We start from the raw sequence: 15,067 nt of genomic DNA, 5'->3' as shown, positions 1-15,067 counted from the left end.
TGTGGTCATGGTGATTTAGAGAGGCAGACAAGAACACAGTAATGCTACAACAACAGCTTCTGCGACCGGCTTTCTTGGATGTTTTTGGTCCGGGGTTTTACACCAGCGCGGGGGGTGTGGAGCATGCGCACATGCGTTGTCCAGTTAAACTCTGATTACGGCGTATACATGTTGGAGAAAGTCAAATTACAATAACATCATCTGGGTGTCTTAATCAAAGTTGGAGAACTAACGTGTTTACATGCACTTATTGTCCAGTTATAGTCGGATTCGGTTTTCTCCAGCATCATGTAAACGTACTGATTAATTCAGCTCTAGAATCAGGATTGAACAGAAATAAAACAAGTGTTTGATTCCCCGTTTTTCAGTCTGTACCTGAGATCTTGCTGTGCTGACTGGCGTAGCTCGAGTTACGGGAGTGACCGGACTGGAAGACTTCAGCACAGCCGGACTGGTTCAGGTTCTGGTTCTGGTTCTGGTTCTGGTTCACTTCTGAGTCATCGAGGAGACCTGAAGGCAACAAGAAGGAGAAGATTCAAAGATTTTTATTGTCAGTTCTTTATGTTTCTAGGACATACAGAAGAATCGAAGAGCCGTTCCTCTATACATAAGAAGAAAACAACGAAGCTTAGAAATCACCACCTCGTATGTATTTATACTAAGATACTAAACGAGGAGTTTGTAAAAGACGCTGTGAAGTTTATAAGTAACTGGCCCACTGAACTGAGTCTTGTTCGGACTGAAAGCGGACTAAGTCCTGGGTGTCTGCGGCTCGTGCTGCAGGATTTGCACTTTGTTCTCTCACGTGGAGAAGCTGCTCTGGACCAGATGTTCGGCTGCTGTGAACGACCTCAGACTTTCAAGTTGTTTTCCAAGTTGGAACAAAAACAAAACTAAACAGAGGCTTCGTTTTTCATTTTAATTCAAACTGAACAAACCTAAAACATTGTCGGCTCATTTTCCATGTGAGGAAAATGTGTGTGTGTGTTTTTTAATAGAACTTGTTCCAGGAAGTTTTGGCTGAAGTTATGAAACACATCTGGCTGAATGAGTCCAGTCTCAGGACTTTACTGGGATTTATTTTTCATATCAGCACTAAACACAGGAAAACTGTTTTAAAAGGCTTTGTCTGGACGTTGAAGAGTTTAGTGGTTTAATTTAGTCGTTCTGGCCTTTAAGTCGATATCTGATCTGTTCTCAGTCTCTGACGTTAAGTTTTAGACTCAGTGTCTCTCTGTTGGCTCTGAATCCTGCAGCAAATCAAATCAAAATCCTTCTGTATGAATGTACGGTATCTAATACATTATTACACATCTATTCTTTGAATGCATTCTTTAGATTGACTTTAGAAATAAACTATAAGATGTTATAAGTTATGTTGTGCATAACTTTAATTGGTCTTTAAAGGGGAACTACTGTATGTAAGGCCGGTCTCTCCACCTGTGTCTCTAACCCTCCTCTCCTCCATGTGCATTTGTTTTCAATGAAGCCGGTGAAAAATCAATCCATGGAGCGGTCGATAACGTTATTTATCATCTACCATGTTACCATGTGTATATCTGTGTAGTCTTATCTGTCAAAAACAAGAGATTACGGGCGTAACGCGTTACGTTTGTGTGGCGGTGCAGCAGACACGAGAGCTGGGACACCGGGTCGGAGGAGCCTCCATTCTCCCTGGAACTAGTTACAAGTCATTGATTTAACCAGAACTAGGACTCTGGAGCTTGTTAATAAAGATAAAAATGCAGCAGAGTTCCTCTTTAACAACAATTAACAATTAAAGAGGAACTAAGCAGGATTTCTCCCGTGGCTATGCTACATTTTTACCTTAATCAAAAAGCTCCGGAGTAATTGTGATGGTTTAACTCGCTACATGACTTGTGACTTGTTACGAGTGTGAACGGAGGCTCTCTGCCTACACCTGGCGTCTCACGGCTGAAAACCAACCTTGCAACATTGGTGTAGTTACCAGTACCGGTGTCCCAGCTCTCTTGTCTGCGCACCACCACACAAACGCGCTCCGTAACCCGCAATCTTTTGTTTATGACAGTTAAGACTACACAAGCACATGCGCCTTAACATCGTTTATGTTACGTTACATTATCCACCGCCCCATTTATTGATTTTTCGCTGGCTTCGGTGTAAACAAATGCACATGGGCGAGAGGAGGATTAGCAAAACAGCGGAAAATCGACTGGACCTGCATAGTTCCCCTTTAAATGTGAAGATTAAATTCTACATATATCGCACTTGCAGAAGTGGAAGTGTTCCCGGGGTCACAATAAAGTGACGGACCAGGCCTGTGGCACTTTAGTTCAAAGCTTCTAGACTAGTTGTGTTTGGTTTATTCTAATGTCAATATCCACGTGATCCACATACGTATGTACTGTTAGCTGAGCATTAGCCTCCAGCCACTGTCCGTCACGTATCAGATGTTTGTATGTTTGTCCTTTTTGTACCTGAGCTGATGATGGAGGGTCGAGGTTTGGCGCTGCGGCCCAGAGAGACGCCTCCGGCCGGGCCGGGCTCGGCCGTCCCCTCCCCCTTACAGTCCAGCTGCAGGGTGTGCTCTCGGCCCGGGATGGAGATGGACTTGGCCGTGCTCGGAGGCCTGCAAGCACACACACACACAAAAAAAGAAAAACAAACAACACTCGGCTTATCAGTGTGGAAACAGATTAAAACAGAGGACAGGGCTCAGTCAGGCCACACTTGTTTTATTGAAGCGAGTCACCGTGGCAACAAAAGACAGAAGAGAACAAAGACTGGACACGTTTTACAACCTGATAAAAAAAAAAAGGGGGAAGGAACAAAAAAAACACATGAAACAGAGCGAAAATATCATCATGAGCTGTTGGTCTGCCAAAAATAATATATCAGCCCCAGATATCATCAGTTGTTATTATTAAAGAGGGAGGTGGGTTTGTTAAATCAGAGAAAAAGTATAAGAGAAAAAGTCAAAATATATATAATTTATCTGTAGATTTTACATTTTAAATCAAGATTAGTGGTAAAAATGCAGATTTTTCTGATTTTAACAACATTTTTTACTTCAAAAAAATGTTTAATGTGTATAAAACAAAAGGTAAGGTTTTAAAAAAGAGAATGAGGTGTTAAAAAGATGAAGCAGGAAAAGCTAAAGAATAAAACGGCAGCATCAGAAAACCTCTACATCTGTACTCACGTTTTAAAACAGGGGTCTCCAGACAGGAGGGTCATCCCGATGATCACCTTCAAGAGACAACAATCATCTTCAGCACCGTTGCAGAAATGAACATTTGAAAAAGAACATGACACAGCCTCGAGCAGCAGGTCAAAGTCAAATATGAACAACAGATGAAGGAGGAAAAACAGCCAAACACGTTCACACGCTCCTCTGATCTGACACAAACAAAAATAATCAAAGGTTGTTGTGGTTAAATCAAGTCAAATAAGTTCATTTAAAAGCAACTAAATCAAAACCAGCAGCTTAAACTCAATAAACTATTGACTTCTTGCTGGCGGCCTCTGGGAGGCGCTGCAGAGCCCCTGAACTCCTTCACCTACAGAGGCTTTAAAGGGATAGTTCACCCAAAATTAAAATTTCACTCATTGTCTACTCACCCTCATGTCGACTAAGGGCTGGGAGAAGTTTCAGAGTCCTCCGTGCCTTCTCTGAGTTACGGGGGGTCTCCGTGCAGCAGTATTTGTCCATATAATGGTTGAGAACGGTGCTCACTTTTCTTTGTCCAAAAAGACACACCAAAAAACATCCAAATACCTCCATAGTGCTTGTCTGTAATGTCCCTCTTGTATTGAAGCCCCGACATGAGAAATTGTTCCGAAAAAAATAAATAAGTCTATATTTCAAGCTTGTTTGTAGCGGAAGCTCCCAGCACTGCTCTTCCTGGTCCGTCCAAATCTCGCGTGATTTGCATCGACACCCAGTTCACGGCTCCGCAAATCGCACGAGATTCCGGCAGAGCAACACTGGGAGCTTCTGCTACAAACAAGCTTAAAACATAGACTTATTTAATTTTTTCTGGAACAATTTCTCATGTTGGGGCTTCAATACAAGAGGGACATTACAGACGAGCAGTATGGAGGTATTTGGATATTTTTTTGGTGTTTCTTAGTGGACGAAGAAAAGTAAGCTCCGTTCGCTACTGTCATATGGACATGCAGTGCTGCACGGAGACCCACTGTAACTCAGAGAAGCCACAGAGGACTCTGAAACTTCTCCCAGCCCTTAGTCGACATGAGGGTGAGTAGATAATGAGTGAAATCTGAATTTTGGGTGAACTATCCCTTTAAACCCACTGAGCTGCACAGCTGGGTCAGTCAATCTGGTTGATTACTTTCTCGATCAATTGTTCAGTTAATCAATCAGCGTTTTCCTATAAAATCTCAGGAGTCCCATGCAGGCGACGCTCTCCCTTATTGATCGAAGCCTCAATTTATCGTCACGCGCATACGTAGAGGAAAAAGGGAAAAATCAGCAAAACTGAGAGGCTCTAAACAGGAAAATGACAGATAACAAATCAATTAATCAATAACCAATCAATGAGGAAAGGTCAAAGATCAGGAGTCTCGGGAGTTATTGATCGACCGGAGCTCGTAAAAGTTGTTTCTTTTTCTTTAATTTTCCTCGCGGTCGCGTGACGTGAGAGATTCACCTTCAGGATGGAGTTGTCCTGACGCGTGTTCTTGGTGTCGTAGCCTTCCAGCAGGCAGCAGCGCACGGTGGAGCCAGAGCCAGCAAACTCCGCCATGTTGAGGTCTGTGAAGCCCAGCTGGAGGAGGAGGAGGAGGAGGAGGAGGAGGAGGAGGAGGAGGAGGAGGAGGGAGAGGAGGAGGAGGAGGAGGAGGAGGAGGGAGAGGAGGAGGAGGAGGAGGAGGAGGAGGAGGAAGGGAGGGAGGGAGAGGAGGAGGGAGAGGAGGAGGAGGAGGAGGAGGAGGAGGAGGAGGAGGAGGAGGAGGAGGAGGAGGAGGAGGAGGAGGGGGAGGAGGAGGAGGGAGGAGGAAGAGGAGGGAGAGGAGGAGGAGGAGGAGGGGAGGGAGAGGAGGAGGAAGAGGAGGAGGAGGAGGGAGAGGAGGGAGAGGGAGGAGGAAGAGGAGGAGAGAAGCAGAGGAAGGAGGAAGAAGGAGGAAGAGGAGGAGAAGGAGGAGGAGGAGAAAAAAAAGGAGATAAGCAGAGGAAGGAGGAGGTGAAGAAGAAGAAGTATGATGATGGGGAGGAGGATAAGTAGTAGGAGAAGGATTAGAAGAAGTAGGAGGAGGAGGAAAATGGGAAGAGGATGAGGAGAAAAAGGAGTAGAAGGAGAAGAGGACAAGCAGAGGAAAGAAGAGGAGAAGTATAATGATGATGACAATGAGAAATAGGAGAAGGAGGAAAAATGGGAGGAAGAGGAGAAGAAGAGGTAGACGGAGGAGAAGGAGAAGAGGACGAGCAGAGGAAGGAAGGAGGAGAATAAATAAAGTTACATTTGAATAGAGCAGTTTGTCTGTCCATTAGCAATCATGGAACTATGAACACGTGCAATTAAAAAAAAAAGCTCCTATCACTAACTGAATAAAATAAAATAAAGAACAAAGCTAAAAGCTAAAAGATGCTTTTTCAACGTCGGTGCAAATGAAGAGCACTTCCTCAATGACGGACTGAGATTAGATAAAGGCCTTGTGATAAATGATTAATAATAACAGAGAGGAAGATCGAGTAGAGCGACGAGTCGAGCACGGAAGAGAAAAAATACTCTACTGATCTATTTTTTTAAAAGAAACGCTGCTTTGTGCTCACTTTTAATTACAACTGTGAAAACTGTGATTATTTGCATTATGAGCTTGTGTTTAATTACATTTATTGATTACTTATTTTATACTGAGAAAGCTTTCTCACTCTCCCTTTCAAAATAAAATACAGGTGTTAAATTTAACTCGGTGCCACATTCAATGTCATCTTGTAAATTACCACCTTCAGATCTATATAAACAGAGTTCATCTTTGCTTTTAATTTCTGATTATAATAGATTTTTCTTTAATCCAAATATAAAAATAACTCAGTGTGTTCCTTTTGAACATTTACTATTATTATCTTAAACTCAGTGTCCTCTACTGCGGCACCGTTTGAAACCTGCGACCTACTAAGTGCAGGTCAGAGGTTTCCACGCGGAGCCAGATAACGCTGATAAAAGTCCCGTCGACACGACTTTTATCTCTAAAAACAAACCTCGCAGCTTCTGACCAGTGGAAACCGCCTTTGTCTGAGCTGCGTGTGTGATGTTATTTTAAATTAACGGCGCTGCTCTCTCAGGAGAAAAACGTTCCTGTCCAGGACACATACACACTCTTTTTTTTTTTCCTGCAAGGGGGGGGGGGCTTCTGTTTTGTTTTCTTAGGTGTTGTATTTAAAGGAAGCCGACTTCTAAGGAGGGAAACGAGGTAAATTTAGCCCCGAAAGGAAATCTAAAAAGGAGAGCGGGCGTTTAAAAAGGAAGCCGTTCCTGTTGGAGCGAGGAGGAGGAGGGATGGTCCATCTCCGTGAGCCGTTTGACCTTGACGACTTTCATTCACAAGACGTGACTCATGTGACGACGACGATGAGAGGTGCGACGACGAGGCAGGATGTTTTGCAGATTTCCGTGCAAACGTGAAGATTGCGATTTGTGATTTATTATGTTTGATGCCGAGAAAAAATGTTAATATTTACGTTAACGTGGCGTTAAGGCTCCGCACACACACAGGCGCTGACACGAGCTCATCTGTAACCGTCAGCTGTGTTTATTATAAAGGAGGTGAGAGAAAACCACGAAGACACCAGAGCTCTTACCTTCGTATACGCTTTCCCTCCTTTGAGTTCCTGCAGGCAGAGACAGAAAAAAAAATAAAAACAGCAGTGAATTCAACCGAACCGATCCAACTTTACATCAAGACAAGAGGCCTCCAATTACAGGGCTGCTGCAGCGACGGAGACCAAATTAAAGACCCGGACTGTTCACATCAACATCAACTCTGCACCCAAAATATCCAACATACATTTTTTCCGAGAAACTCCCACAGTCTGTACTCGGTTGTTTTTCCTGTACCAGTTACAACCCGACGCCTAGTCTACATGTCATGTGTTCTAGAGAAATCGTTTTAGAGATAATGTCAAAGAGGATTGTTTAATGTTCTCACATTTGCTGCTCAGAAAGAGGCGGATTCATCAAACGCCTGCTTCAATATTTCAGACATAGAGCTTTGCACACAGCGTTTTTTGTGAAGGCCAAAAAGTCCAATTTTGATTTGTAGAAAAGTCTTGAACACCATGTTTCATTTTCCTTCCACTTCACGATTATGTGTTACTTTGTGTTGGTCTATCACATAAAATCTCCAATAAAATACATTTAATTTTGTGGTTGTAACGTGATAAAATGTGGAAAAGTTTAAGAGGTATGAATACTTTTGCAAGGCGGTGTAATTCTACTTACAAATCTAATATAAATGGATTTTTTTTTTTTAATAACACTTGGACGCTCTTCTTTAAATACACTAGTAAAACAACAACAACAAACCAGTATTCATTTAAAAAGCTGGTTCACTGATATCATTGTGTTATGAAGTGGAATATAATAATATTCTATAATATTGCAATTATCATTTATTATTTACCCTTTTTTCCTTCTTTCTTTCTGTCATCTGTATCAGGACTGAAATTGTACTAATCTGTGTGTTTGAGTCACGATGCTACTACGTATTTTGTGTTGAATTATACATCACTGGATTATTGTAGGGATATGAAGCATTACAGCTGTTACTGTAGATGTAATCCAGACATCCAATATGTTAAAGTTTAGTTCATTAATATGTAGTTTGATAATTGACTGATTGTAATTTTTCCAGTAAAAAAATAAAATAAATAAATAAATATTTGATGATTCCAGGTTTGCACATGTAATTATTTAGCTGCTTTTCCAGGTCTCACATTGAATATTTTGGACGTTTCTTCTGACACATTTCACATCACAAAAACAGATCTAACGGTGAAGATAAAAGTAAAATATGAGATGAATCAGTGAAAGTTGAGAAATTAAGTAATTCACCGCAGCTCTACAACAAACAGGAAATTACCAGCCTCACTGTCTCCACTGAAAAGACAAAGACATGATGTCCTTTTTTACCGACACATCGACACGTTTGAATCTTGACTGGACATTGGTTGAGTCATAATATATCACACTGTTGTTCCGGTGGGAAATTATGGGTTAGAAGTAGGTATCCATTCATTCTGTCTCTTCTCAGTTTAAGATCAGGGGGTTTTAAGGCCTTTTATTTAAAACACCACTGATTCCTTTTTACTTTTACGCTCCAGTGAAGAGACGGATGTTACAAACTGTGAGTTAGTTACTAAGCACAGATTGATAAAGTCCGGGAGCAAAAGCCTGATTTTTTGATGAACCTTGTTTTGTCTGATAAAGTTGTTTTTTTTCTGCTGTTTCTTGTACCTTTTCAAAATTCAAGAGGGTGCCCTTGAGTATTTTCAAATATTAACCCCTTGATGCCCAAAGCGCCAAAAAAAAGCCAGTAAAAATGATGAAAGCCCCAATTTAGTTACTACAAATAGTCATGAGTGTATGATATTTGGCACAGAGTATTATGAAACATAGGGGAAAGTAAAAAGAGATTCTGGGACCTGCTGCCATCCAATTTTTAAAAAAAATCACCCCAATATCCCCAGAAAGACAAAAAAAATTACTGTCCGTTCCGACAAATTCTTGTCAAAAATGATATTTTTCTACCACTTTATCTTGAACATCACTGCTTCACATGTATATAGAAAACTTCCCAAGTTTGTAAGCTTCACTTTGTACCCAGAATGATCTTTCTATCTAAAAAAACTGATAAAAGGTGGAGTCAAAATTTCATAACTAATGGATTCCAGTGCATCCAAACCATCACATGCGACTCTTTAAGGTACAAATAAGAGCACATAATGACTGTATACAAGTCTCCAGCTTCGTAGCGGATGGTTATTACACAACAGAAGAGTCATTATTTTCTCCTCTTCTGACTCAGATACTGTACTGACGTCATTTATCTCCAAACAGGGAGGTGGGGGGAGAGGGTGGGGGACACTTTTGGGAGTCGTACCTTCCTGACCGACACCCTGCACACAGACGGGTCCAGGACTCCCGTGTGGGGGTTCGCACTCATCTTGGACACGAAGGTGAACCTCTTCCTCCAGCGAACACAGTTTTCTTGAACCTCCTCTCTGCAACAGGAGAAAAAAACCACAACAGGAACTCGTAAATCTCTAATGAATTATTATAATTTTTTCCTGCTAACTCTTCACTTCCTGAGCAGCTCCGGACTTCTGGTTAATGGATAATATGATTCTGGTTTTTCTATTAGCCGGGACAAATGGATTATGTAAACACACACATTCCTTACAGCTTCGTTATTTAGATTATCTATATTCTCTGACTGCAGAACAACACAGTTTTTTTTTGTTTTTTTTTCTTCCCCCAGTTATGTCACGACTGTCTCACAGCCTCGTGACCGGTCCGTCCACTGAGGATCAGATTTATCACAGCAACGACTGAGAAAACATGTCGTGTGCTGTGCAGCATGAGTTTTTTTTTTTTTTTTCCAAAACTCGAGTGGATTTCTGAGTAAGATTCCCATGGCTCTCCCTGACTCTTCTGACGTTGGTTGATGCCACTTGGTCGTTGTTTTAAAAAAATAAAATAAAATTGACTGGCTTTTGTCTCTCAGGATTTTCCCCAGCCTCTCAAGGAAACGAGTGCACGTCTGTGAAAACACAGTTTTTGCCTTGTCACCTTTAAGCTTCCACACGTCCTGGTGAACGGGTGGGAACTGGGAACACACGACAACAGAGCAGGTCACTGATCTGTTTGTTCCTGAAAACAAAAAGCTGTGGTGAATGGCACTTTGACAAATTCCTAAGGAAAGTCTTAGAAACAGAAGAGAAGAGGAGGAAGGAGGAGAAAGGAGGGGGGAGATGTAGGTTTGTGTTGCATGATGGACCTAAAAAAAGATGCACCATAATTTGTTCAATTAAAAACCTGTGACTTGCATCATGTTGCTTCAACAAGATCCAATCAAAATCAGATTTACTGCTGCCCGACAGGTCTGTGAGATCAAAGTCTGTTTCCAGTTACAGCTCTACTTGACCCGACTCGGTTTTGGCCATTTTCCATCACAGTTGAGTATTTCATAGTACCTCTTAAAGGGATAGTTCAACATTTTGGCAAATTGGCCCATTGCCATAATCCCTATAGTCATAGCAGTAGGTTCGTTACCTTGAATTGTCCGTGCAAGTTATTTCTAGAACGGCGGAGCAGAGCCGTGAGCTGCTCAGAGCTACGCTACGAAGGCTCATGGGATTTCTTGGTTTCCCTCATCAAACTCATCAAATACACAATCCAACAACTCCAAAACGCTCTGGTGGACAAGTTGTGACCTGCACATTCACCACGCTATGAGATAATAACACAACGTTACCAGACAGAGTTGTTTTAGAGGTAAATGCAGAGACTGCTTGCTGAAAAACTGTCCCTGAAGGCAACGCGCATCAGCGGTTTTGCATGAATTTACCGCGGGTTCTCGGCCGGCAAACCGCTGCACCTCTCCAAATATGGAAAGTAGACTCCCACTAAAATCCAAGATGGTGCAGTTCAAATGCCCATAGTAGGAGCACAAAACAGACTCCTCCAAACCAATGGGTGACGTCATGGGTGCTACGTCCATTTTTTTTTTTACAGTCTATGGTAATCACGCTCTGGCCAATGAGTGGCCGCCAGTCGGTTGACGTCACGTTTTAGTATCGACTCAGCTCGCTTGGAATTTCAGCTGAAACGACACCAAAAAACTATCCAGGTACCAGGCACTGGTAAAGGAAAAAACAACAAAAAATGAGTGAAGTCTAGGTGAATAGCGTTAGTGTACAACTTCTTCTATTCTATTGGGGTCTGTCCATGTTATAATAGAAGAAATAATTAGCAATAACAAAAATTCATGTTATTTGCATTAGGGATGGGCATTTGAAGAAATCTTTTTGATCGATCTTCGGGAAAATTAACGATCAATTATCGATTAATCGTTAATATTAATATTAATATTCATAATTAAAAACAAAATGCGTGCAGCTATGGCGTGTGCCAGTAATCCGGGGCAGTCCCCGTGAAGGAAGAAGGTCAGACAACAACGTACATGGACGTCTGTGTGCTTGTGCTTCACCTGTAGGGACAGGCATCATTTACAGTAAAAAAAAAAAAAAAAAAAAGCACCGTTGCGCTGCCTGGTTCACCTGCAGCTGAGCTGTCAGAGCAGCTCTGCTGTCCCTCTCTCTTCAGCCTCGTGTTTGGCTGCAATTGTACAAAAAAAAAAAATCACAAGCACTTTCAAAATGTGAAAGCGTGTGTTTTATTATTATTTCTGTCGCCAACACACCGCGGAGCGGCGCTCTGATCAGCGCGGCACAGAAAAGAGAAACTAACTCTGCAGGATATTTACCTTAAGTTTCATTTTAACCGTCGTTAAACAGCTTCGGACTATTTGTGATGTTAGATAAATGACTTGTAGCTTGTAACTTACAGAGAGAGTGGAGGCTCCTTCCACACCGCTGCTGAAAACCAAACCTGCTGATCAGAGCGGGCGGAGCCGTTGCACCGAGTCCGCGACACAAGTGCCCCTGAATAATTTCACTCTTAAACCATGTAATAATAATAATAATAGGCCTGTATAATAATACTTTTATATAGTTTATTGGTTGTTATGAAAAAATAAACCTGGGGTTTATTTCTCCATGACAACCTCTGCCCTCTACATGATCCCTTATAATAAATCGATAAAAATTTTCCGTGATCGATAAAATTCGTAACGATCAATAATCGATCATCGATTAATCATGCTCATCCCTAATTTGCATCCCTACTCTTTCTGCATTTTAGAGGAAGATGTGTTGTTTTAAATCATGTCCACAATTTCTAAACCTAAGCTCTTCCTTTTAAAACGGTTTATAATACATCGTACAATCTTTATTCTCACCAGGCTACAGTAGCTGTGGAGATATTTCAGTCACAGTGCCACACACCGCCAGCTTGGCTAAAAGCAGCAAGTAATCCCACTGTGTTATTTTCAGTTAATTATAAATGTCTGTGATGCTAAAACAGGGAGACGTTCAGAAAAACAAAGGACGTTTTAAGCCGTTGGGTGCCAATTACAGCCAAGGAAACCACTGGAGAATCATTATTACATGCAGGTTTGTCTTCATCATCCCCAAGTGATGAGAATACTGGACCATCATTTTGTCAACCAGTTAAACACCATCTTGTTGAAATGAACCATAATTTGTGTAAATTCTCCATTAGTCACCAACGACGATAAACAAAAACAGTCCTTTCCCTCCTCCTAGATGGCAGAGAACGGCTCGTTTTGGAAACTTTCCCCTGGACTCGGTCCAACGTCGTGCAAACCAACCAACCACAGCTAAATGTTTCTGGAGTCACTTAAACTGCGTGATGCCTCTTTAATTGCAGCTCATATAAATCACAGGCTCGGTGCTTCGTGGTGGGGTGTGATCACACTTCAGACGTGAGGCTGAGAAGTTTCATCAAGTGAGATGTTTCTATGATAGCTGCTTTATTTAGAATCACGAACCAGCAGAGAAAACCGTAAAATTGTAGAGAGCTTTTAATGATTTGTTTTTTTTTAGATTTTTCTAATTATTCCTTCAAATAAAAATAACAAATGGATGTTCAACAACAACAACAACAGTCGTGGTCGATATTAATAGCTTGGCTGACTGTTTTCTGGAGGGATCTAATAAAAAATTGAGCAAATTTTAGAATAAAACGCTCAGAGAAAATAAATCCTGCTAAGTTGTTAGATGGTGGGTCCAGGTGGTGAGGGGGTGAGGCTTTGTTGTGACATCACAAAGTGACAGGAAGTCCTGACGGCTGGTTTTAAGGCTCAGTTTCTGAATACAGGCTGTGTGCATTTCTCTGTGGACTGAGGCTTTGATGCTTTCACAGTATTAATATAGAACCTAGAGCTGCTTTATAATCACACTACACATGGACATCTACCTTTATACTGTATGGAGCTTTAACACAAACATCTACCTTTATACTGTATGGAGCTTTAATACAAACATCTACCTTTATACTGTATGGAGCTTTAATACAAACATCTACCTTTATACTGTATGGAGCTTTAACACAAACATCTACCTTTATACTGTATGGAGCTTTAATACAAACATCTACCTTTATACTGTATGGAGCTTTAATACAAACATCTACCTTTATACTGTATGGAGCTTTAACACAAACATCTACCTTTATACTGTATGGAGCTTATTGTGATTTAGCCTCAATCTCTTTCTGTATTTACCACAGTTTAAAGGGTTGTTGTGTGTAACAGAAGGTGCAAATGACACATGTACCACAACAACAACACACACATGCACAGTCTGTAGTACAAATTAGCAGCAGCTGCTCCTCACACTCCCCTCCCCCCCCTTCATCTATTTCACTGTGTGATTTCTACCACTTTATTTCTGTTCCCTCTTTCTCTTCCTCCAACAGTGTCCTGCGATGAAACATCAAAGCTAAAGGACACTGTGGCTTCACTTCACCATTGAAGACACTTTTACACCTGTTACAGATGATAAATATGAAATATGAACAGGATCCAGAGTTATTATAATGTTAATTTTCTTATTTATTTAAAAAACTTCAGAAAATTCTCATAAAACTATTACTTTAATAAAGATATCAGCAAATAAAAATATTCAACATGTGTTTTATTGGTTTTCTCCACTTTAGATCTTTATAAACTGAATGTTTAGAGGTTTACTGACTGTTCAGGCAAAATTAGCAAAGTGAAAAGTCATTTTTGGTTCTTGGAAGTTATGATGTACAAGCTGTGTTGTTACTTGTTTTGACATTTCTGGATAAAATGATTCATAGAGCAGCTGATCCCTAATGCAAACAGTTGCAGCCCCGCTCCTCCTCCTCCTCCTCCTAACAACCCGGGCTGCAACAACACAAAGTTTGCTCAATTAAAAATAAAAAACCACACAACACAAATCATGCTGTAAACCTGCTTTAACCCTCTAAACTAAACTCCTGGTCCTGAACTGTGGAGGTGAAAACGTCCACTCATCCATCTCTCCCTAGAAACAACATGAACTTCTCAGACTCACACACACACACACTCACTCTTATCAGAAAACCCCCCACGCTATTGGTTTGTCCAGTGTGTAACGGGGAGCGTTCCCAAACCACATTCCTCAGTCCAGATGGCTTTGTTCAGGCTCCATGGAAACCTCACACTCCTCAAACCCACCGCCGCTCTGCCAGCAGCTCAGAGGAGGAGGAGGAGGAAGAGGAGGAGGCGCTCGCACCAACACTCTCGCTTTCAGCCTCTCGGACGTTTTTATAAGCTCTCCGGCCGTTTGTTTTTAATCTCATCTGCGACCTTTGCACCTCCCTCTGTTCGTGCAGGAGTGTAACGTTCAACAGGAATCCTCCATGTTTTTCTCTGGCTCTGTTCACGCTGAAGCTGATTAAAACCCGAACTCTGTTCTGACTCTCTGCCGCTCACATGTGACTCACATCCCAACAAAACAAAAAAACACAACAACTGTCAAACTGCGTCAGATCTGATGTGAACCAGGAGGAGATGTGTGTTGGTTAATAAAAACCTGTACGTGAACCCAGATCGTCGGGTCACATCATCACTCTGAGTCTGAGGCAACACTTCATCGTCACTTCATTGTGCAACGTAGAGCTGCAATAATTAGTCAGTCGGTTCCAGCCTTTAAATGTGACGATGTTCTGCCTGTGTCATTAATTATCTGTAAAGAAAAATGAGACATGTGAGGATGTCAACCTGTTCTCACTGGAAAGTTGCAACAAGCATGTTGTTATAGCTGCTATTTTACAGGAGATACTGAACTAAGAGAAGACAGAAATCTGCAAAAAGGCCGTTATTAAGGAGATGGTTCAAAGCTGAACAGTTCACTTGAGCAGAAACTTTATACGTCATCGACAAGATGTGAGAACAAACCAGTGAATATTCAAGA

General features: G+C 41.5%; 1 protein-coding gene across 3 annotated transcripts in view; it reads right to left on the bottom strand.

The window, feature by feature from the left end:
* eeig1a (estrogen-induced osteoclastogenesis regulator 1a) overlaps positions 1–15,067 on the bottom strand; it is a 32,138-nt gene that overhangs the window by 3,826 nt on the left and 13,245 nt on the right. The window contains exons 1-7 of one of the 3 annotated variants that reach the window (XM_083979222.1): positions 14,202–14,649; positions 9,106–9,226; positions 6,806–6,835; positions 4,656–4,772; positions 3,185–3,231; positions 2,460–2,611; positions 376–510 (exon numbers count right to left, since the gene is read on the bottom strand). In XM_083979222.1, coding sequence (XP_083835348.1) covers positions 376–510; positions 2,460–2,611; positions 3,185–3,231; positions 4,656–4,772; positions 6,806–6,835; positions 9,106–9,168 — 544 coding nt within the window. In that variant the 5' untranslated portion in view covers positions 9,169–9,226; positions 14,202–14,649. Of the gene's footprint in view, positions 1–375; positions 511–2,459; positions 2,612–3,184; positions 3,232–4,655; positions 4,773–6,805; positions 6,836–9,105; positions 9,227–9,794; positions 10,299–14,201; positions 14,650–15,067 lie in introns of those variants that run through there. The other 2 variants (XM_083979221.1, XM_083979220.1) reach the window with 2 other exon arrangements.

The sequence above is a fragment of the Trachurus trachurus genome, assembly GCF_905171665.1.
Source record: "Trachurus trachurus genome assembly, chromosome: 9".
In the NCBI taxonomy this organism is placed as follows: domain Eukaryota; kingdom Metazoa; phylum Chordata; class Actinopteri; order Carangiformes; family Carangidae; genus Trachurus; species Trachurus trachurus.
The sequence above is the reverse complement of the archived record's forward strand: the minus strand, read 5'-3'. Positions and strand labels throughout refer to the sequence as shown.